We start from the raw sequence: 22,533 nt of genomic DNA on the forward strand, positions 1-22,533 counted from the left end.
TGCTTTAGACATGAAAGTAACAAGGGCTCTGAAAGTGATTCAAGAAAGGGTAAGGTGGGCTTCCTAGGTGGCACAGTGGTTAAGAATCCGCCTGCCAATGCAGAGGTCACGGGTTCAATCCCAGCTCCAGGAAGATCCCACATGCCGCGGAGCAATTAAGCCCGTGTGCCAAAAAAAAAAAAAAAAAAAGAAAGGGTAAGGTGCATCCACTGTTACTTCCAAATTCATGAATTCACATTTTCCCAGTTTTCTTAATAGAATGATTGGAAATTAAAGTGTTTTATTTTAATTTTGGCAGAGGGAGGGCTTGTTAGGGTAATTGGGAGAGAGAGAGAGAAGCCAATTGAAGGTTTTTTGCTTGATTAGAATGAAAGAACTGTGAATGGTGTAGCTGCTTCTGAACTTTGCAGATTGAATTTCCACAGTGATTTTAGAATTTCTCTACAAATGGAATCCTTATGGGCATATAAAGTGTTGTAGCATCATTTGAAAGAAGCATGATTTAATGGGAAGGGCCTTATCCTGGACTTAGGAAGTCTCTGCTTCATTAGCTCGCACAAAGCCCTTCACACCTTATACCTCAGGACCCCGTGACAAATTCTCTCTCCCAGTGATGTCAGGTATGCGTCTCATCAGGGTGTTCAGAGTCATCTTTGCATTTGTTACAGCATCTGTGTGGAGAAGGAGAACATTAGGAATCGTGTCCTAATTTTAATTTAGATAAACCTGTGACCTTTTTTCTTGATGATTTTATAACACTGCCAGTTTTAAATCTCCCTAAACTGAAGATTAAAAAGAAAAACGACACCATGAGTAATCTTGTCTAGTCATTTATGAGTTTAAATTTATTTTTTAAATGAATGTTTAAATACATTTTACCAAGGCAATAATACCTTAGTGAAACTCACCACTTTTTCTCTCATACAGTACTGAGCACGTCTTACATGTAGTAAATATCCAGAAAGCCTTTGCTAATGAGTCAAGTAAACGCAGACTATCAGCACTCTGTCCTCCCACTACATTATTAAATCTTTACTCTGAGAATGTACTGATTTTTTTCCAGTTGTACATTCTTCTTTTAACTTATAAAATTGAGGCTGCTTTATAGCCAAAATATATTTGCTGATGATAGTTGTCTAATAACTAAAATCCCATCAGATAAGCACAAATCTACTACTAGCTTATTTATAGGAATTATAGGTGTTGGGCTTATGAAATAGAAGATACTTAACTTTTTGTTTTTAAAAGATTCAAATTTAGATAAAAGCCCAAAAAAGCTCAGCTGATTTCTGTTAATGGTTAAGTTTAATGACTACCACCTGAAAATCATGTGTGACGGTTGAAATACTCCCTTACTCCCACTAGAGGGGGATTCCTTCCAGCTTAGGTAAAAATGCTCTTAGATACAAGATGAAAACCTTTGTGTGACATTGATCTTTGTTTTTTATTAAATTGAAGTTAATCTTATGTTTTAAAATCAGCTGTTTTTCTATAGGTATTACAATTAGAATCTTGCAGAAATTGAAAATATAAAGGATACTGAATGAGTGCACATGTATTTAAACCATAATGCTTTTGAACAAACCATACATTTTTAAAAGTTGCTTTAATTAAACTGGTTAATTCTTAGGAATTTCAAGACATCACTTTGAGCCCTCCTGGAGATAAAATCTAGGGTAGAGGATGACGCTGACCTTTTGAGATCCACCTCCTTACTCCATCCGCAAGGTCTGTGTTCGTCTCTGTCTACTGACATACCACATGGAGAGTTCCTAAATTCCACTTGAAAGCTTTAGTTTGCTATCATCTCAAGTTGTCAAATATATTAAAGCCATATCTTTAAATAGATTTCTATTTGCTATTGAATTTTCTTACTACTTTAACTTTCTGTAATATGTTAAACAAATGTAGAACTCACTCTGGAGACGATTTTTGCAGATTTAAACATATAATGTATTTTTAAAACAATTCTATTCATATTAAAATATCATATCAATGGTGAATGTACCTAACACTGATGTATGCAGATATGAAGTATGTGTATAATTCAAGAGTAAATGTTGTGTTTGTAGTAGCTAAGATTTGGTGAATTCGTTGCTTGTGCTTTCTGTTAACTAAAGTTTCCAATGTTGATTAGAAGTTTTAATGTAAAAATATTTGAGGTTAGTAACCTAATGTTGTGAAAGACAGGACTTAGGAAATTCAAACATATGTAAATTGCAAATAACTAGGTCCCCGCCCCCCCCTCCACCCAAAGTCTATAATAAGATCTTGTTTCTAAATCTAACAATTAGCTTTGGAAATCTAAGCATAAACAGAAATGCTGTCAGTGACTCTTATAATGATTTTGTGCTGTAGTTATCCAACATTTCAGTCTTTATCCTAAAATCACATTTGGTGTCAGCAACATATGGTTTTCATCAGAACTAGGCTAATCATCTTCTCAATACCAATCATGCGTTTCTCTCGCTTTGTGCACTAGTCTCTGTCAGGTACCAGGTGGTGGGTGAGCCTCACTTTCAGTAGAGCAGTTGGAGAGTACAGTTTGTTTCCTTATTTCTTTTTTGACCCCCTTTACTTTCATACTGGATGACAATCTTATTGAAATGATTTTCCTTTCTATATTTTCTCCCCACCAAGGGAAAAATTCCAATTTTTTTTATAGCAAGATACACCGGATTGCCTGTATGTCTTCTGCTTAAGTGTCTACCATAAATGCTTGATTTTAAGAGGTTTAAAACTAACAGTGAGGGACTTCTCTGGCAGTTCATTGGTTGGGACTTCACCTTCCGTTGCAGGGGGTGCAGGTTCCACCCCCGGCTAGGGAGCTGGGATCTCGCAGCCAAGAAGCCAAGACGTGGATTAGAGGCAACATCGTTAACAAATTCAATAGAGACTTAGAAGTGGTCCACATTAAAAAACAAACAGACAAACAAAAAACACTAACAGTGAAGCCAGCTAGTCAGATATTCCTGCCCACCCCCACTGTCTTCCCCAGACACTTAAAAAATATTCCTATTTGTTCTGTTGCTTTCTTTCCTTGCTCTTTTCCATCATATACTTGTACTTTGTAGTAGTCAAACTTAAACGCTTTATACACCAGACTGAATAATTATGTTTTAAAAAACAGTAATTATCAATACACGTCTTGTTCCACACAGCTTTTAAAATTCATGTTAATGAGCTCTGTCTTCTAACGCATAAGACTGACAGTTAATTTTGAAGTTTTGCCATCGTTTCACAACTTGTTGCTTAGACTCTGCCTGCCTTTTCTTGAGTATTGCTTTCAGGAACTCTTGCTCTGCAGCATTCCCAAGATTCAGGACTACCCACTCTGATATGAGGGAGACAAGAAATTACTAGCAGCTTCACAAGCATGATGAAATTGCTTTATGGAGCATAACTTTCCCCTCACTGTCAGTAAAAGATCAAGAAGTATATGCAACATCTTGTGATTTAAGTGAGAAGGACGATTCCCCTAACTTCCCAGATCATTTTGCGGAACTTATGCCACCACTTCAACATGATGGCAAATATATTAATTTGATAGGTGCTCACTCTGTTATAAAACTGGAACCCGGGGCAGTGACCTGGATTTATACCCCACTCTTAAAGAGACTCACAGATCTCTCTTTCTTGACACCTGACGTAAATTGAACACCAGCTTTCTCAGAACTCTTAGTTCCAGGCCAGGCCTGTGCTCTGGTGTCTGTGGCTAGACTCAGAGAAGGTTTTTGATAGTACCTAAATTATTTTTTTCCTTATGATTTCAGGTTGAAGTCTTGACCTCGGAGGATACTGCCTTTGGACTCAAGGTGTGTAGTCTGATGTAGCTTGTTGTATAGGTGTCATCAGCTCCCCTAAGTGGATTGGAAGGCTCGACAGAGAGGACTTTTTCCTTTTTAATCAAATGGGGAGGTTCTAAAATCTTCCAAAGTTTCAGATTTCCCTTTTATTGGGATTAAGATTAGATTATGGTAGTATTTTCTTTTCCTTCTTCTTTGTTGTGGAAAATATGAGAAATATTGTAGGAAACCAAGAGTTTTATTTAGTAGTAACTGACTTTTAAATATGAATTAGCCATGGAATAGAATTTACTGAAATTCCCCCCCAGTTTGGGGGCCACAAAATTCAACCGCTGAATGGTATCAGAATGCTGTTTGGTTCCTAACTCTAGCTTCGTTCATTCATTTATATATTATCCCTGCTTCAAATATTTATTGAACCCTTTTGTTCCAATCACAACCAAATGAAATCTCAGCTCCTGCCCTTGAGTTGCTCACAGCCAGTTGGTAGGTATAGGCCTATAAACAGATAAATGATCCTGTGTTGTGGTTGCCCTCATGCTGCAGTTATGCCAAGGATTGTGGGAGTGCGGTGGAGCTGAATGGAAAGGCATTCTCAGAGCTTGATCCCTGGGCAGAGCTCGAGGGCTTGGATTGTGTTTAGGCAAGAGAGGACAGGAGAAATGAGAGCTGCTTTCAGGTCAGAGGAGAACTATGAAAGCAATCAGAGGGAAGTAAAGGTAGTTAAATCCTGCCTCTGTGGTAAGATCTAAGTTTGAGGAGGTTAAAGATTTGAATTTTATCCTACAGAAAATAAGAAGCCATTAAAAGATTTAAAGTCAAGTAGTGGTTAGATTTGTAACTTAGATAAGTTTGGCCACTTTGTGGAGGATGGATTTGCCAGAGACCAGTGAAGGGCAGTTGACTAGATCAGGTGAAAGATGATGTGGGCCTGAGCTGGCATAGTGGAAGAAGAAAGAGATCCTTAAGAAGGAAGATTCAGGACCTAATGATCACAGATATGCAGGGTAGGAAAGGCAGAGGAGCTGAGGGTGAGATCAAGGAATAGATAGGCTACACTGAAATACAGAGCACAAAGGGAGGAGTCACAGAGTTTTAGAATTATGGTCTTCCAGACCTGTAGTTTTTAAATTAGGTTTACTTGCCTTTTGTACATATTTGCTAGCAATTCTTAAACCAGGTAACTAAACTGGTGGAGAAGTACTTACTAGGAGAGCCTGACGCTACTTTCGTAAAGCTGTATAGAAAGACAGTTTGGGTGCCATCAATTACTTTGAAAGTCAGAAGTTTCGGAGGGTAGTTGGTGAAAATTTGAGAGCACAAGGTATGGATACTCTTACCTGACTTCTACTTTCCCTTCTAAATGTTTGGCATTTTGTTAGTACAATCAAATAGTTGTGCTGCAAGTACAAGTGGATTACATTGTAATAGTACCAAAATCAAAACTGTTTAGAGGTTATAAACTTAGCAAGGTATTACATTATAAATAAATATAAATTAAAAGTAACAAGTCATTAACACTTTATAAATATTTAAATATTTGGTAAACTAACTCAAGTTTTATATCCTTAATATGTTTTTTATGCCTCTATATCCACCAAAAATTACTAAAAGAAAACATCATAAATAAAGCTAATTCGGTATTATTTGCAGTATTTAATGTATGGTTGTCTTCTGAATTTTTCATTGTTTATTTAATACCCAGCATGCCTGCAGAATATTCATGACGTATTTAATAAACCTGTAAGGTCAGTTCTTGTGAACTCATCTCCGTAATCCTTCATACTTATACTGAGTATGCAGCAGGATTGTGGAAGATGATTATACCAGCAGCTCTCATGGCCCCACTGTGTAAAGACTTTGTATTTGTTTTATGGCTAAACTAGCAGATTGCTTTTTTAGCCTTAAATTCAGTTTGTAGGAACACAATTTGAAATTTTTTTCCTATAACTGAATGATTTTTAAGTAATTAGATGCTTTTCACTTTTACGTATCTACTCGTGTTTACACACATAACTAAAAATGACAAATCTGAAAATGTTGCTTCATTATCTGTAAGTCAGCAAATATATTTTTATCTTGTTTCTTAAAAGGTCTAGGTATTCAGTATTGGTCAGCTTTTTAAACACATTGGCAATTGACCTTTTCCCCTGTTTTTATATTCACTGGGAAAAATAACTCAAATATCTGACTCACTGGTAACACATTAGTGGCATCATCTTGGTGGATGAGTAGACTTTTGGAGTATGTGTCTATCCCATGTATGTCTCTGATCCTTCTAATGATCTTTAATGTGCCTTTGATCTTTCTTTACTTTTTTTTTTTTGGCCACTGTCTAATTACTCGCTTCTTATATGCTTCGTTTTCTCCAAAGTCAAACTATAAAACCTATAAGCTTAGTATTTACTTAATATCTACAAGCATGAATTCGTCAGTCTTACTGGAAAATAACTTAACTGTGTTGGGACCCAGAGATACAAACAAGCTATTTCTATTTATGAGTATGGTGAAACTATAACCCAGGAAAACAATTTTGCAGTCATTCAAAACTATCATGCCTATTGTGGCTGTTTTAAGATTAATTTTTTGAAGCTAATCTAACAGGAAGTATCTACGCTCTTTCTTCTTCTTCACAAATCTTAATTTCACACAAATACTGATTCATTGTTTTATTAGGCTTATCTCAGTCAAAGATGACTTAAAATTTGAAGTGGTAATAACTTTTTCACAGCATGTTAAACGTTTCAACCGTTTTTTAGTGGTTTTGGTTTTTTTCTCTCAATTTCGGTAACTTTGATTTTTCTCGTGGTTGTTTCTATACAGGTCTCGTAAGATGCTTAATTAGTTTAAAATTATGTGTACTTATTACAAACAAGAATTTCAGTGAATAGGTGTTTCAAAATAAAAAATGAGCAAAGATATTTGGAGAGGAAAGTTCTACAAACTATAGACTGATGATGTTGACTTCAGCTGTGATCAAGACTTGAATATATTAAAATGTTTATTATACTGTAGAGTAATAATCAGGAATCTCTGGGGCAGCCAACATGGGTTGGTTCTTTTTACAAAATGAGTATGCCTTTTATGGCGTTAATATACTAGGTAAAGCGGGTAGTGATAGTGAGACGATAAATCAGCTAAGCAAATATATATAAAGTTCTGTAATTAAACATAGGAAAAGGCTAAAAATTTCACTTTGTTGCTTATGAGTTCTACAAAGAAATTTATAGTAGGGAAGTAAAAAAGAAGAATGAGTAAAATATCTCTGGATCATTAAAAAAGAAAAATCTATGTGAATATAACTTTTCCATAAATTTCTTAGGAGATCTTCTCAAAATCTAAATAAATTACTTAAAAATTTCATGACCACAAATCTTTTGCCCTCTCATTTGTTGTAGATAGCTAAGTCAAGAATGATAAAAGAAGCAAGATTTTTATTTCAACCATTTTGTATGACTTAGGCACTGTTGTTATCCCCAGTATTAGGTGAGGAAATCAGAATTCACGCAGCTCATCAGTAGTGGGAGTGGGACTGGAACCAGGAAGGTCAGCCTCAAAGCCTGTTCTCTTTTCTGAGTGTCCTAAGAACCAGTGAGTCCTGCATAGCTACCTGCCTCTCTCCTCTCTTCCCATATCATCTTAGCTGCCCTCACTTCCGTTCCCACTCTGCACCTCTTGAGAAGATCCCTAATGACTTCCCTGATCGCACTGTAGCAGAACAACTTGCCTGCTTGCGACATCTACCTCACCTGGCCTCTTATTCCTTGCTTTCCTTTGGCTTTCCCAGCAGCAGCTCTGCTGGGCCTCCTCCTGAGAGTCTGGCCTTGGTTTCTCAGACCTCTTTTCCTCGGACAGCCATGGTCGTTGCCTTTCACCAGGACTCCATCCTCATTCTCCTTTTGTAAACACCAGTGACACCTCTTCCTCTGACTCCAGGGCTTATTCTTATCTTGATGAGTGAGTGAATATGTATAAAGCCAAAATAAGATTTAGAAGCTGTCCAGTATAACATGCTTCCTGGGGTAAATTCTTACTCGTTTGGCAGTAGTATAATTTGGCTAAATATTTTTTAAAAACCTTTCCTTCTGAAAGGTGGGTGGACGGAAATATATATTATAGATAATCAGTTTCTTTGTTTTCCAGTTCTAAATAAACATTAGAATTACACAAATCTAAAAGTATTTTGACACACTATTTTGGCTGGCATGTTCTTTGGAAGGACAAAATTCTGAATTTTATGCCCCTTTTTGTAATTTTGATAGAAATTATTACCCAGAAAAAGTATGTGGGGAGTGATGAAGAAAATCAAGGGAAGCATGTGTGTTTTTCTAAAAAAGAGTGGAAAAGAAGAAAAATGAAAAATATAGGTCCTCATAAGAGCCCACAGGTGACAGAGCCCCCTGCTCCTTCAAGCTGCTGCTCTTCTGAGAGGTCACCGGCTCCTGGCGGGGAGGAGAGTGCCAACCTATCTTTTCTGCCCCCAGCTTTTAACCCAAACCCTAGGAGAGGCATGTTAAACTTAATAAGGTCTTCTCTCCAAAACCCTTTTGCAGCACCCACTCTTCTTGTGTCTCTTCCTTCCTACATTTTCCCTCTTTCTATCTTTTCCTGAAACTACACTTTCCTAGAATCCTAAACTTTTATCCCTGCAAAAGATCTTTGAAATCTTCTAGGATGCCTTCCTCCATGTTAGAGATGAGGGAGCTAAAGGCCAAAGAAGTCCTTGTTCCCAAGGTCATAGCTCTTTGCTGGCAGAGGTGGGACTAGAATTAAGGCTTTAGTAATCTCACTGTTTTTCCTCTTCGTATTTAAATAAAAACATTTAATACTCTCTATTAATATTTAATATTACCTTTTTTATTCTCTTGGTAATTTTTAGTATTTTAAAATGTCTCAAAATAAGATTTTAAGAGGAATACTAAGTTTATTACTTTATGTGTTACTTTTATATATATACATATTTATTTGTTTATTTGTTTATTGGCTGTGTTGGGTCTTCATTGCTGCGTGCAGGCTTTCTCTAGCTGCGGTGAGCGGGGGCCGCTCTTTGTTGTGCACAGGCTTCTCATTGTGGTGGCTTCTCTTGTTTCAGAGCACGGGCTCTAGGTTCGCGGGCTTCAGTAGTTGTGGCATGTGGGCTCAATAGTTGTGGCTCGCAGGCTCTAGAGCACAGGCTCAGTAGTTGTGGCGCACAGGCTTAGTTGCTCCGTGGCATGTGGGATCTTCCCAGCCCAGGGATTGAATCCGTGTCCCCTGCATTGGCAGGCAGATTGTTAACCACTGCGCTACCAGGGAAGCCCTCTTATGTGTTACTTTTTATGCACATCTTGGTTGATTATATATCTTAGGAAAAAAATAACTCAAAATTCAAATGGGTCATCTAACCTTCAACTAACATAGCCTTAATTGTACTGAGCCCTTACCCTCACTCTGAGCCTAACTTCATGCCTCATCTTCCTGTCAAATGCTTTTCCATCTTCTTGTTGTATTTCACATTTGTCCTACCTTGCAGACTCAGTTTACACCCTTCCTCTCCTGTGACATCTCCCCTTGGTATCGCAGACTCTGAGCTCTCATCCTCTGAGCTTATACAGCACTTACTGCCTTTGCAACTTATTTGGAAGTTCTCTTCTGCCAACTTGGGGTTTTGTTTTTGTTTGTGTGTGTGTTTTGTTTTGTTTCTTTTGTAGAGGGAGACAGCATAGTATGGCCTGGCCCAGCTCCGTTATGTGGCCTCTCTCCCAGAAGGGTTGTAAGCTTGGAGACTCCATTGTGTTCATTTTTTTCTACCCATGTTGACTTGCACTTGGGTCATAGTGAATAAGTGTTGCTGACTAGGCAATATTCTATTGCTGGAGTAATAATCCTGATGGTTAAGAGTGGGGGAAAAAAAAACCCACTGTGATATTAACGTATTACTACTGCCTTTTTTTTCTATTTGGGGATTTTTTTTTTTCACTGATTCTCCCATTATTTGGGTTAATATACTTGCTTGGCATTTTATATTGAAACTGTAGAGCTCAACTGAAGGAAGACATATTCTTAGTTAATGCTTGTTGAAACTTGAGTGATTCTGGTTGACACTGAAAACTTGTTGGTTTCAATTTATTTCACTATTAACTTAAAATTATCTTTGCTAATCTAAGTTCTGCAGTTACATTCATTGAATTCATTGTCATTCTAATGCATTTCATTTAAACAAATAACCTGTGGAATATACATACATGTTATGTGTTGGCAATGCAGTGGTGAGAATATTAAACCCTTGCTTCCATGGACCTTACATTCTCCACACAACTTTTAGAATGATCTTATTCCAGGCAGAAATTCTAGAAGAGGTGCAAATTTATATTCTCCTTTCATATATAATTTTTTGGTACTCTATGGTGTAAGTGCTTTAATTGAATCTATTTGTTATGTTCTACAAAATGGAATAAGGTTCCAGTTTGAGTTACAAAACATAAATGACAAAGGGGTTAATCATCTGTAAACAAAATCTCACAGTAAAAGTGAAATTTATTGTCTTTTTATAAATAAGGTACTTTTAATTGTGGAAAATTGTCTAGGTGCAGGATCATATTTGGCAGTGACTTCAGTTACCTTTGGGCTTATTCCATTATTTTGACATCTGACCATTATGAAAATTATCTGTATTTTCCTCCTTTATAAAATAAAAAGTTATGATGCAATCTGTATATATCTAACCACTTGTCAGAGGTCTAGGAGGAAAATAGGATACACCATAGGTGGCGCATATCTGAATGGGCTCCCTTTAGTAAATAACCAAAAAAGTGACCTTGGAAAAAAGTGGGAGGAGGTTCACTTGCTATTTTTCTTTTCTGATCAGCTCAATTTACAGGACTCAGGCCTAATCAGTTCTTACTGCATATTCTGGTCATCTAGAACTGTGCTGTCTAATGCGGTAGTTAACTAGCCATGTGTGACTAAAATTTAAGTTAATTAAAATTAAATTTAAAATTTATTTCTTCAGTTGCACTAGCTAGCTACATATCAATAGCTACATGTTGTTAGCAGGTACCATACTGACATAGTGCATGTGCAGAATATTTCCAACTTGAAAGAAAATTCTGTTGACCAGAGCTGGTCTAGAAAATAAAAGTTCCAAGTATTCATATGACACAGACATTGTAATAACATAGTACATTTCACAATTAGAAGTTTTTATAATTGATAAAAAATCCTGAGGATTAGAGCAGATTAGTAGCGAACAGAAGGAATTTGTTGTTCTAGTAAAGTAACATAAAGCAGAGGGGATGTTCTGTGTTCAGTAAAAATATATGTATAAAATATAATGAAGTTGTCATTTCCCATTGGATTTCGAGAGTAGAAAGGTTTTAAACTGGGTCATGAAATTAGGCATCCTTTTGGTTGTGACTGTTGTAATGGGTCATTAATTCATTGATTTACCTGGGGTTATGCCTGAGGGCTATGAGTATAGTATTTCAGATTTAGAATGTTTAGCTTCACCTGATAAGAGAGAATTCTACCTGTTCAAATATTCTTTATTAATGTAACCACATGAAAGTGTAGATTAATCTTCTGTTTAAAAACATATATATTTTTTTTTCTTGTGAAGCCATGTTAACTTTGATTCTTCTAAACTCTTTCCATCTTCTTACCAGGGTGTGTTTTTTAGTGAATTTACTTGGCTAGATCTCTGAGATGGGTTGAATATAATTTAGGTGTAAAAGTATGTTAAAGGTAACAATGTCGTTGAAATGAAACCAGCAAACATTTTCTTTTTGAAGTTCATAATGATATCAATTCATGTTACTTTTCATAATACGAAGGATTTATTTTTATAATGAAAATCTGCTAGGAATCCTTAGAGGAATAAAGGACCAAGTTTATTCTTTACTGTTTCAGCCATTGAATCTAAGTTAAAATGAAAAAATATATACATGGGTAAAGCAAAGGAATTTTCTGTTCCTCTGTAAAAGAAAGACTGAAGGAGGAAAAAAGGAAATCCATAGCAGTTCTCATGTCCGGATTTGGGAATCCATGTTGAGTCCTTCCCTTCTTTTGTTAGAGAATTTCCCAGCCTCTCCTTCTGCCATCTGCTGGTGGTTCAAACACTTACATGTTTGATTTTAAAATAAATTTGCTTTTTTCTTATTTAGGAAAGATTTGGGGGAAATGTTCTATTTATACTCACCTGTAATATTTTGGTGCAATTTTACTTGTCATGTTTAATTATATTTTTAAAAACTATTTTAGTTTCTTTTTCAACTCTGTCTTTACGGGATTATATGAATATAAAATTTAGAAAAGACGGAACATTATCAAGGCCAAAGCATATACCATTGAGATAAAGACAGACTTATTGATGAAAGGTCTTGAGTGCCATGAAGAGGGTTACTTGACAGTTGCGGGGGATAGGGAAGGGTCTTCCCTAATTTCTGAATTTGGATTAAATATGGAAGAGCAACCCTGTCCTGCTATTTTGTAATTAAGACTACTTGATTGGAAGTGAGCAGACCTGTAGTTTACTTTTAAGTCATAGTATAAGATTGGAAAATTGATTTCTTGATATCACTAAGGTTCTTTTCAGCCCTAAAATGCTACAGGTCTTCTGTATTCATTAGGTCAGACCTTCAATTCTGTTCTCATTTATTCTTCTTCTGATTTCTCCCTACGAGTGTTTCCTAGTCTAAGCTATTCTCATTGTCTTGGGGAAAATATAAATATTTTTTGTCCACCAACAAATCTTGCCAATGAAATAAAGCCAGACAAAACTTTAAAAAAGAGAAACAAAGTATAGGAATTTTATTTTCTGCCAGCTTTAATTTCCTGTCCTAACTTCCTTTGGAGTCACCTTGACTAATTCTAAGAGAGCCTTAGATTCATGGGTCAGTTATTTGTTCATCATTTTCTCAAAGAGGAAAAGCAATCCAAAATATTAATCTCGATTTCTTTTCACAATGAATAAGGCTGAAGGAGGTAACATGACTGATTTTAGACCCTATTTGTAGTAGCAAAGTAGGGAAAAAATTCAAGTTTCTTCCTCCCAGGCCAGTGCCCTTTATACAAAATTATAGCAATGCTTATTTTTAGTCTTCCCAGTACTGGAACTATAGAGTAGATTGAATGATACTGAATTAACATTTTTACAGCTCAAAAATGGTCCAGTGTTGGCAGTTTCATATGGCTCAATCCAACATATTAGGGCTCTCCTATATCAGTTTAGATCTTCATTCAATAGTGAAAACACTATTTTTCTTTAAAAGCTGTTTGTCCCAACTGGAATGTGTATGTGCATACTATTTGAAATATCAGGTTATCACAAGATGTTTGTGGAATTTAATTGCCATGAAAGGACCCTCTAAGCCACACAGCCCAATGAAGGGTGCGTGATGTTTCCAGAATAGGCTCTGACATTATATAAAAAAATCAGAAATATTCATCATGACCAGGTGGGTTCTTAGTGTGGTAGAAGCTCCATTTCCTCTAGACCAAATGCTCTGTCAGGTGATGGTAGAGGGAAGACTCTTTGGATGGACTTCCTGACTGTATGGCGTGGGTCGCTAGGTCTACGAAGTATATTTGTACAAAAATGTTTGCCCTAATGGTGGTGAATATAGGAAAGCGGAGGCAAGCAGAATCCTGCTTTTGTCAGATTTCCATTGGTTTTTAAGAAAAGATGTTAGGAATTAAGCAGGGCCTCAGGTGCTGTGGATCTCAAAAGTGATCTTTTTAAGGGAGGGAGGAGTTATGCTTGAAAACTTATTTACTTGCATATTCTGGCATTTGATTGACTCTGATTTTCTGCTGGGACTTATTTTGGCACTAATTTTTTGAGGACTTAATTTTCTAGTAATAATAAAAATGTGCATATATTCTCCTTATCCCCACACTCAAACACCTGTTCATTGGGATGTGCACAAATAGAGACATGTTTCTGGGCTTGCCTAGAAAATTCCTTAGCATAGAGTTACTGTGACCATATTAATAATCATCAAGCTGCTTGGGAAGAGGCAAAGAAATTATTCCAGGGGAGATGGGGGATGATTTTGATTGCACGTGTTTTAAGTTTTCTCCTATGCCAAATTTTAAAGCCAATTTTGTTTCTTCAGATGGTGAAAACCCCCCTTCTCCCTTAAATCTGGCTTTTACCCAAGCCGTGTCAATTTCTGCAAGTCAGTTGAGAATGTCAAAGTGACTGGTGTTGAAAGAGCCAATATGTTGGAAGTGCTTAAAGCCAAGTAGAACATTTATATGAATTAAAGAATGTATTAGGAGATGATTTTTTAAAATGAGATTTGAAAAAAAATACCTGTTGAATTAATACTTGCATACCAGATGTATCACTGATAAATACTTGTAACGGATATTCCCCAATAAGCAATAGAATTACCATTTTACAACTGAAGTAATCTATCCTATGGGTACATTTGCACAGATATGCCAATGAAAATACATGCAGACTTCTTGAAGTAATAATGCAAATAAAACATTTCATATTATAATTTTAAAATAACAGGATTAGGAAACAAGAAAAAGTCTGGGAGACTGTTGTGTCTAAATTCTACTTTTAGTCTGGTCTTTTGACAGTTGGCTTTTTAATATTGTATAATTGCCTTAGTGTCTTTGTGTGTATTGAAGGACTGAATTGTCGGACAGTTGTGGTTGAAAATCTCACAAATTCTAAATAATAAAAGTAATAAATATATATTGTTTGCTTCATTGCAGTAATGGCCTATTTTCATACTTTGCTGATTTTACTGGTGTCGTGGCTACCACTGAATCACTAAGCAAAGGGGTTTGCCACATGTAATTTATTCATGTATACACAGCCAAAGCATCCGTGCAGTGTGCACTGATTGTGTGACCCCATGTGCCAGGTCACCGAGACTTGCTGCTGTGATTCGCTGCCCACTTTGCCCAGCGAGCGGGCACTGGCCTCTAGCTGAGCGGGGAAGCCTTCTCTCCAGGCTGGAGCATACCTCAGGTGTGGATTTCCTTTGGTCTTAGATGGAAATGTGAAAAGGAGTAATGAAGGTGAGGAAGGGAAAAGAAGTACAGAGAATAGTAGATATCATGCTCTATGTGATGGAGATGGAGGAGATTAAATCCTACAGAAAATTTCATTTACTTCTAGCTACACATTGCAATTTAAGGCACTTAATTGGCTGCTTCCTAAGAAGCCAGGTACATTTTTATAAGATATTCCTCTTAACTTCCCTCCACTCTTCCCAAATTAAATTTTCATTTCAGAATGACTTTTTTTGTGTCTCATTGAAGGGGAGAGGAGGTGAAGAATAGAGTAGCAAAGTGAATGCATATTATTTAATATGAAAATTGGATACAGGCCTAGATTGGATGTTACATATTAAATATTATGGTAAAATCAATAAGCTTATAAAAAGTATTCAATCAGATGTCCTGAACATTTGTCAGAATTTTGAAATATGTATGTTTATTTATTGTATCTTAAACTTGTAATTGTATTCTTCTGTTTCTCACATTAGATTCCTATTTTTGTCTCATTTAATTTTAATCCCCTTATCAAGATGTAAGCATATTTTCTTTATTCATGGTAATGTGTTAACCTGCATTTAATATTGTCATAGTTTTTAAAAAGTTATTATATACTACTGCAGTATAAGAATAACAACAGATATTCAATTAAAAAGCATTTCTTATGACAAATGAGTATTTTGATAAGAAGCTGGGAAATCCTGATTTTTAGGATACAGAAGACATCTTTACCATGTTGACATTTGAAGGGCTTCAATTTTGATAGTAAATAAGTAGCCTTTATAAAAAATTTAATACTGCATTTTACCTTATATGAGTCATGAAGTAGAACTAATGCCATCATTCATGAAATGACTTTGTTTTTTGATTGCCAGTGGAATTTTTCATTATGTGCTATTTAATAGTATGTGCAAACATCTAGAATCACAAGTATTATAAAGACATGCATGTGCATGTTGTAAATAGTTCCCGCTTGTGCACATGTATGTGTACATTCTTTTTTTTTTTTTTTTTTAAACGTAGAATGTATGGAGAAGTTGACCTCCCTCAAGGATGAGTTTGAAAAGGAAGGAAATGGAGATCTGCCAGGCTTGTTGGCTAGAGTCATGGACAAGAGCAAGGCCTGTCTGAACTGCCACTCAGTTTTTATTCTGCGAGTTTGCAGGGTTGGTGATTAGAGTGGCTTTCGCCCAATTATGCTGTGATTATTCTGCTGCACTGTAATTGACTGGGGAGATATGCTAATACCTGTCATTTGGGATGATAAAAGATGAGCGGGGGACGCAATGCATTATTTAGCTGGCTGTGTGATAGATGAGGGATGCGCAGAGTGCTTTAATTGCTGAGAAGAGAGGTTAAGCTGAACGAACGGATGAATTAGAAATGAGTTTTTTTATGGCTTGTGGAAAAGTGAAATAAAGGAAAATGTGCCTTAAACTAAAGCAGCAGATAGAAATGAGCACAACGAAAGTAGGTCCAAGCAGCTTGCTTTATCAATTTAAATAGTAATGAAAAATGCAGTTTAGAGTTGAGTAAATAATAATTGGAAGGAGAACATACAGTAGATTCTCATATGAAGCAAAAAATATTGTAAAAGGAATTGTTTTATTTGAGATGACAGTATTTGTGATTTGTAACCTGGTAAATTCATCCTGTATGTTAGGTTATACCGAAATGTAATATGGAACTGTTGCGAATTGCATGTTTTGTGTCTTTTGAATGTTAGCTTAGAAGTATCTAGATTTCTTGTGCCTGTGTATCTTTCAGTAAATGCAGGCAGAGGAAGGCAAGAAAGAAGGAGAAAAAAGAAGAATGTTTATAATACCAGGAAAATGGAATAATATAATTGTAAGAGAGAGTGTATCGCTAATTCTTGAGTGACAGGATTGAAGGCAGCCAGTGGTACAGTTTTTACACATTACACACTTCAGTTTTGGTATATTTATGGAAACAAAAATTCATGAAAGAGTGGTATTTTCCCTTTCGTATTGTTTCCTTTTGTCACACCCCTGTCTAATCTTGTATCTGTATTTCACAAAAGTATTTAAAAATACTCCATTGTAATCTGCATGTGTATTTATATGATTTGATGTTAGTGTTTTGCTTTATTTTAGTTTTGTGCATTGAAAAAGTAGGTAATTATTTTGAGAACGCAGTCAGACCAGCAGTTTGTGGAAACGGACTGTAGGAAGCTGAAGGCTGAGGCCTTGCCCACATTGTCGGCTTTCAGGCACATTCTGCTTTACCAGATAATGATGTAGGAGAGTGTTGTCCCTAACTGTGCTATTTTGTCTTGTAGATGAAGCAACGAGAATACAGGTTGAATAGCAGAAGTTGTGTTTTTTGTAAAATGAAGAAAGTGACCCTTGTATATTGTTGAATTATATCTAGACAGTCCAGCTTCTCAGAGCCTGTGTGACTCGGCTAGTAGAGCAGAATTTATCAGGGAAGAGCTTTCAACCAGGTTGTTGAATGGTAATGGATCTGTCTAGAACAAAGCATGCCTATTGGAATGGATGTCAACTGTAGGCAGATGCTACACTCTGCTACTCAAATAAGTTTTGTTGGAGCTGATCGCTTCCCCCCAGTGTAATTGACACCTCTTGCACATTCCCTCTGAAACTAAGTGAAGTTTTCTCCTGGATGTTTTTAATCAGTGTCCTTCTTGGAATTCTCAAGTAGACTCTTGTAACTACCTAACTCTTTCAGACAAATGTAATATTAAGGGCTGCTTTTATAGAACATCTTGTAAGGCTAAGTGGAAGTTATAAAGGAAAAGATGCAATTAGCTTCAAAGAACTTAGAATTAAATGGACGAAGGTAGGACAAACAGAGCAACTTATGAACCAACAACAGCACTGAAGGACAGTTTTTACAAGCTTTAGTTACACTAATTTAAAATTTCATGTTTTAGTTAATACACCTCACCTCACTCCATAATGAAGGGTGGCAGCAGGACTTTGGAGATGTGGTGTCTTGATTTTTTTTTCTTGTCAATAGTGTGTAAAGAGAGTACTATAAAAATCTGTTTAATTTTGTACATCTTTTAAAAAAAAATTACTAGCAGTTTATTATTTTTCCTTCCTGGTGGGCAGTTATTCAGTCCTGAGACATTGTGCCTGAATCTTGGCTATAATTACCATCAATTGAATGTGAAATGATTCTTTAAGGTTCTCAGTTTGAAAGATTTTGCTTTGTTTAATGTGATCAGAAAAAAAAATAATGTTTGTGGCTTTTGTTGTTGTTTACTTGATGTAATGTGTCTCACTGTAAATTTGATAATAGCACGAAATTGTTCTTTTTTACACAGTTGGATGCCCGGGAGCTGTCATGTCACCATTCTTTACCTTAGAGCGTTTCCAAGGGGAAGAACTTAAATCTATCTTAAAACTGAAAATTGTAACATGAGACAACATAAAACTTTCTTAAATTTCCTTAGCATCCTTTAATATCCTTACTGCCCAATTGAAGGGTTTTTTTTTTAATGATGATGAGTTATAGTTTTTTTTAATAATGTTATATTTTATAAAATTTTAAATATGATTATAGAATTGTTGCCACAGGGGACATTATTATGTAGTTCATTTCTCTCATGTTGTAAAGGGAGCAAGTGAGGCTCATGGGAGGACAACAGACCCACTAGACCTAGTATCTCCTTGCTCCTAATATGGGACTTTTTCTTTTATGCCTGTGGAGATGGTTCCTGCCTAATGAGCAAGGTTTGTGGAAAATAGTTGTATGCATTGAGCTGTGCAAGGGAAAAGAGCCACCGTGTAAGCCTGCTTACTAGATGTTACCAATACAGGTGTGGGCACTCAAGTTGGTTAAAACAAATCATTGAAAAGTGATACGTACGTTATACATTTTAACACAAAATATATTTATATGTACCTCCTCTCCATGCATCTTACATCTTACAGTTGTCTCAGCCATACCTAATGGTACAGCGATTTTTTAGCATTGTGTTCAGCTTTAGTAGAGTAGGGTTTGTTCCACCTCCCTTCTTTTCGCATTCATACATTACTTGGTTCCATATTTCATTCAGTTTTGCAACTGGAGGAGCGTGTCACATAAGCATGCTTAGGCGGAAACACAGCTAACTGTTGAGAAGCAGGCACATCAGCTGGCATGAGGAGAGAGGCAGGAGGGCTTTCTAGAGAGTAGCCTCCTCTCCAACTTTGAGCAGATGTCAGGAGGTAACGAAGACTTCGTTAGTATATCCAGCAGGTACGTCAGGTGTCTGCTGTGTGGACCTGGAGGCCATACGCTGCTTTCCTTTTACTGTCTTTTTTACAGTTACTAGTTCATTTCCTTTAGAAATAACAAGGAATTACTTTTCTTTCTACATCCAGCCAGGTCCTCCATAATGTACCACTAGAAAAGATAGAGGTCATTAATCAATTTACAAGAGAATAATTGTTAGTTTACCTATCTTATTTTATGGTTTTGATTTTTTTCTTGCCAGCAAGGTAATTTTTTTGTTTGTTTCTCTTTGTCATGTAAATTCACCTGTAGAACTTGCACAAAGTACCTTTGAGAATAAATGTTCAAAATTTTTGTACATCTTGTACATCTTAAAAAGAAAATGTAAATGTAAATAATTACCTAAAGTGTCAAGCCTTTAGTGCTCAAAGTAATATCTCCTTGCAGTCTTCTGTCTTCCTTAAATTTATTATAATTCTCTTGATGAGGATAGAAAACTAACTTTTAAAAAAAGTAAAATTCAAAATTTCTGGCGGGTGCCCTCAGGTTAGATTTGGAAAGGAAAGGAAGATTGCTAATGTATTAGTTTTCTACTGGTGAGTAACAAATTACCACAGATTTAGCAGCTTAAGACCACATCCATTAACTATCTCATAGTTGCCATGGGTCAGCAGTCCAGGACTGGGGTCCTCTGCTCAGGGTCTCACAGGTTGAGATTGAGGTACTGCTGAGGCTGAGGTCTCATCTGAGATGCAGGTCCTCCTCCAGGCTCACTGGTTGTTGATAGAATTCACTTCCTTGTGGCTCTAGTTCTGAGGTCCCCATTTGCTTGCTGGACATCAGTCATGAGCCCTCTCTACAACATTTTACTGGCAGGAGAGTTGCTTCAAATCTCCCCCACCTCTCTTAAGGGGTCACCTGATTAAGTCAGGCCCACCAAGGATAATCTTTAGTAATTCAGAGTCACTTGCCTAGGGACCTTAGTTACATCTGCAGAATCCCTTCTGCCCTATAAAGTAATATAATCACGGGAGTGTTACTTGTCACATTCACAGTCTCACTCGCACTCCGGGGAGGAGATTGTGCAGAGTGTGTACACTAGGAGCTAGGAACCTTGGGAGGCCATGCTAGAATTCTGCCTACGTCAGGTATTGATTCACATTTGCTGTCAGATTTTAGGGATGAAAAGGTTTTGTCTGCGTGTACTCAGAGTATCCTTAACTTGAATTTCAAAAAATGCAGTTCTGAGGAAATGAAAGTGGGGTATAATAGAACATATTTGACTGACAGCACTGAAAATAAATGGTAAGCACTTTTAACAGAGTGATCCATCATAACAGCAGTTTTATTTCTCGTACTGTTAGCTCCTGAGGCTTTGCTCTAGAGCAAGAGAAGTAATTTCTTACCCTGGACTCTTGCTGTGCAGTTGATGTACTTCTGGGGCAGGTGGAGAATGCTCTGCATTGCTGTTTCCAGTGCTTCTGTTGCAAGGTTTTGATTATCTTAGTTCTTCTTCCAGTGGATATGTTTGGTTATGATCTCGGGGATCTTCACAGGTATGCCAATTATAGGAAACCAAGTCTGGTGATTCTGGTTAGTTTTATAGACTTGCAATGCTAAGAAAAAAATTCTCTTAATATTAAAGAAAAACCATTTTGACATTGAAATTTGACTAATCATTTTTGGAGTATATAAGGAGAAACTTGGCTTATGAAAATCAAGTTTTATTTTAATTTTTAAAGAATTATTGTATTTTTTTCCTACAGATTCTGTGGATCAGGTCCAGATATAATGTATGAAAAATACAAACTATCTTTTTTCTTTTTCTTAGTCCATCTTACTTGTCCTCTTAAAACTATGTACCCACATAAAGATATTTTGAATTTATCTTTGGCCATACCTGCTTCCTTTCAGAGTTACTTTAGAGAAAAATAACATTTAAATAGGATTTCTATTCACTTGATTTGAGGCCTTTTGATAGAGGAATTCTTCTGAGCCAAAAATTTAAACTGGCAGATGTGAAGCAAATCTAATGATGTTTTAAAGTTACTTTGAAAATGTGACAAATACTTCAATTTTAAAAAGTAACAAATATCTAAAGCACTTGATTCTAGAATCAAAGTTTAGAAAGGTTAATTTTAGATAGGGTTGATGATGCCAACAACACACTCCATAACTAGAATAGGATGATTTCTAATATTACAGAGGAGTTACTGATATCAACATAAAAATTACTAATTGATTTTGCTTCTTTTACAGAACTTTTTGAGTTTTAGTGGAGTGTTTTATGGATTCATACCTTTTTGGGAATATGTGTGGCCACAAGATGAGCTGTCCAGCACTTAAGAAAAGCAGTGGCATAGTATGACAAGACAAACACTACTTACAGACAAGCTGAAGTGGCGAAATCAGTGTTCCATCTACTCTCAGGGATCCCGGTGCACCAGCCCCTTCACATCCCCTCCAGTAGGGTCAGGGAGTTGAGATACACTCAGATGCCTTCCTGAATGACACCAGGCTTTTCTCTAAAGTGTTGTCAACAACTGTTCCTTGAACTACTGTATGCTGATCCCTGTGCTAGGTTGTTTATTTCCCACCATCCTGAAAGTTACCCTTTTTGATAGCATGACATTTATAGGAGCAGGGCTTGTGATCAGAGCGGAGACAGCTGTTGCACATGGATTCTTGTCTCATTCACTCTTTGTTGGGCATCGAGGATGTAAGACTTGGTTCCAGCCTTCACTGACTCTCCCGAGCAGTTGGAGAAATGGGATGGTAAAGCACATGGCAAGTGCTAACTGGTTATGACACAGCAAGGCTCCATGAGCAGGAAAGTACAGTGCGACTGAGGATGCTATGGCCTAGAAGGACATTTGACGTGGTGCCATTGGAGAAGCATCGCAGACTGCCAGGAGTGAATAGACAGGTTTGGCTGGGTTATGACTTTTGTAGGAGAGGGGTTGGAAGGCTTTGAATATCTTGTCTAGGTGTTTCATTGTGTTTCAGCATGATGAGACATAACCAAAGGCACTACAGCTTGGAAATGGGGTTGGTTTTGTTTTGTTTTTTTAAAAGAGAGAGATTTATTTGTCAACAATATCTCTTGACATAAGAAAGACTGGATTTGGAGAAGATGTATTGATTCATTGTATATCTTTAGCTTTTTAGAATCAAATAAGAAAATATGAAAGTGCTTTGAAAATAGTAAATTGTATAAATAAAAGTTTTACATTGTCATTTATAGCAGCTTGTTATATCATAGATTTACGTGGTGTCAGGAATAAAAGAAACTGGTGAAATTACTCCATTAGCTAGAAAACGGTTTAGATAAAATAATCAGCCCAGTTAAGTCATGGCTTTTTAAAGAAATAGTTTGTTACATATTTGTTCTTTGCTTTACTGCCTGAAAGCTTCATTACACAGTGAATTTGTTTGCAAATATTCAGTAGTATACTATAAAATATGAGATTTGTTGAAGATAGAGTCTGATTAATTTAATGGAAATTAGTCAATAGGTAGGTGAAAG

General features: G+C 36.4%; 1 protein-coding gene across 7 annotated transcripts in view; it reads left to right on the top strand.

The window, feature by feature from the left end:
* The window catches only part of ARID1B (AT-rich interaction domain 1B), a 389,909-nt gene that overhangs the window by 223,181 nt on the left and 144,195 nt on the right, over positions 1–22,533 (top strand). For 6 of the 7 annotated variants that reach the window (XM_057739653.1, XM_057739658.1, XM_057739654.1 and 3 more), the window contains one exon: positions 3,774–3,815. The exons of the other annotated variant lie outside the window; for it this stretch is intronic. In XM_057739653.1, coding sequence (XP_057595636.1) covers positions 3,774–3,815 — 42 coding nt within the window. The remainder of the gene's footprint in view (positions 1–3,773; positions 3,816–22,533) is intronic. 7 annotated transcript variants of the gene reach the window in all.

Source organism: Hippopotamus amphibius, chromosome 6, assembly GCF_030028045.1.
Source record: "Hippopotamus amphibius kiboko isolate mHipAmp2 chromosome 6, mHipAmp2.hap2, whole genome shotgun sequence".
Taxonomy (NCBI): domain Eukaryota; kingdom Metazoa; phylum Chordata; class Mammalia; order Artiodactyla; family Hippopotamidae; genus Hippopotamus; species Hippopotamus amphibius.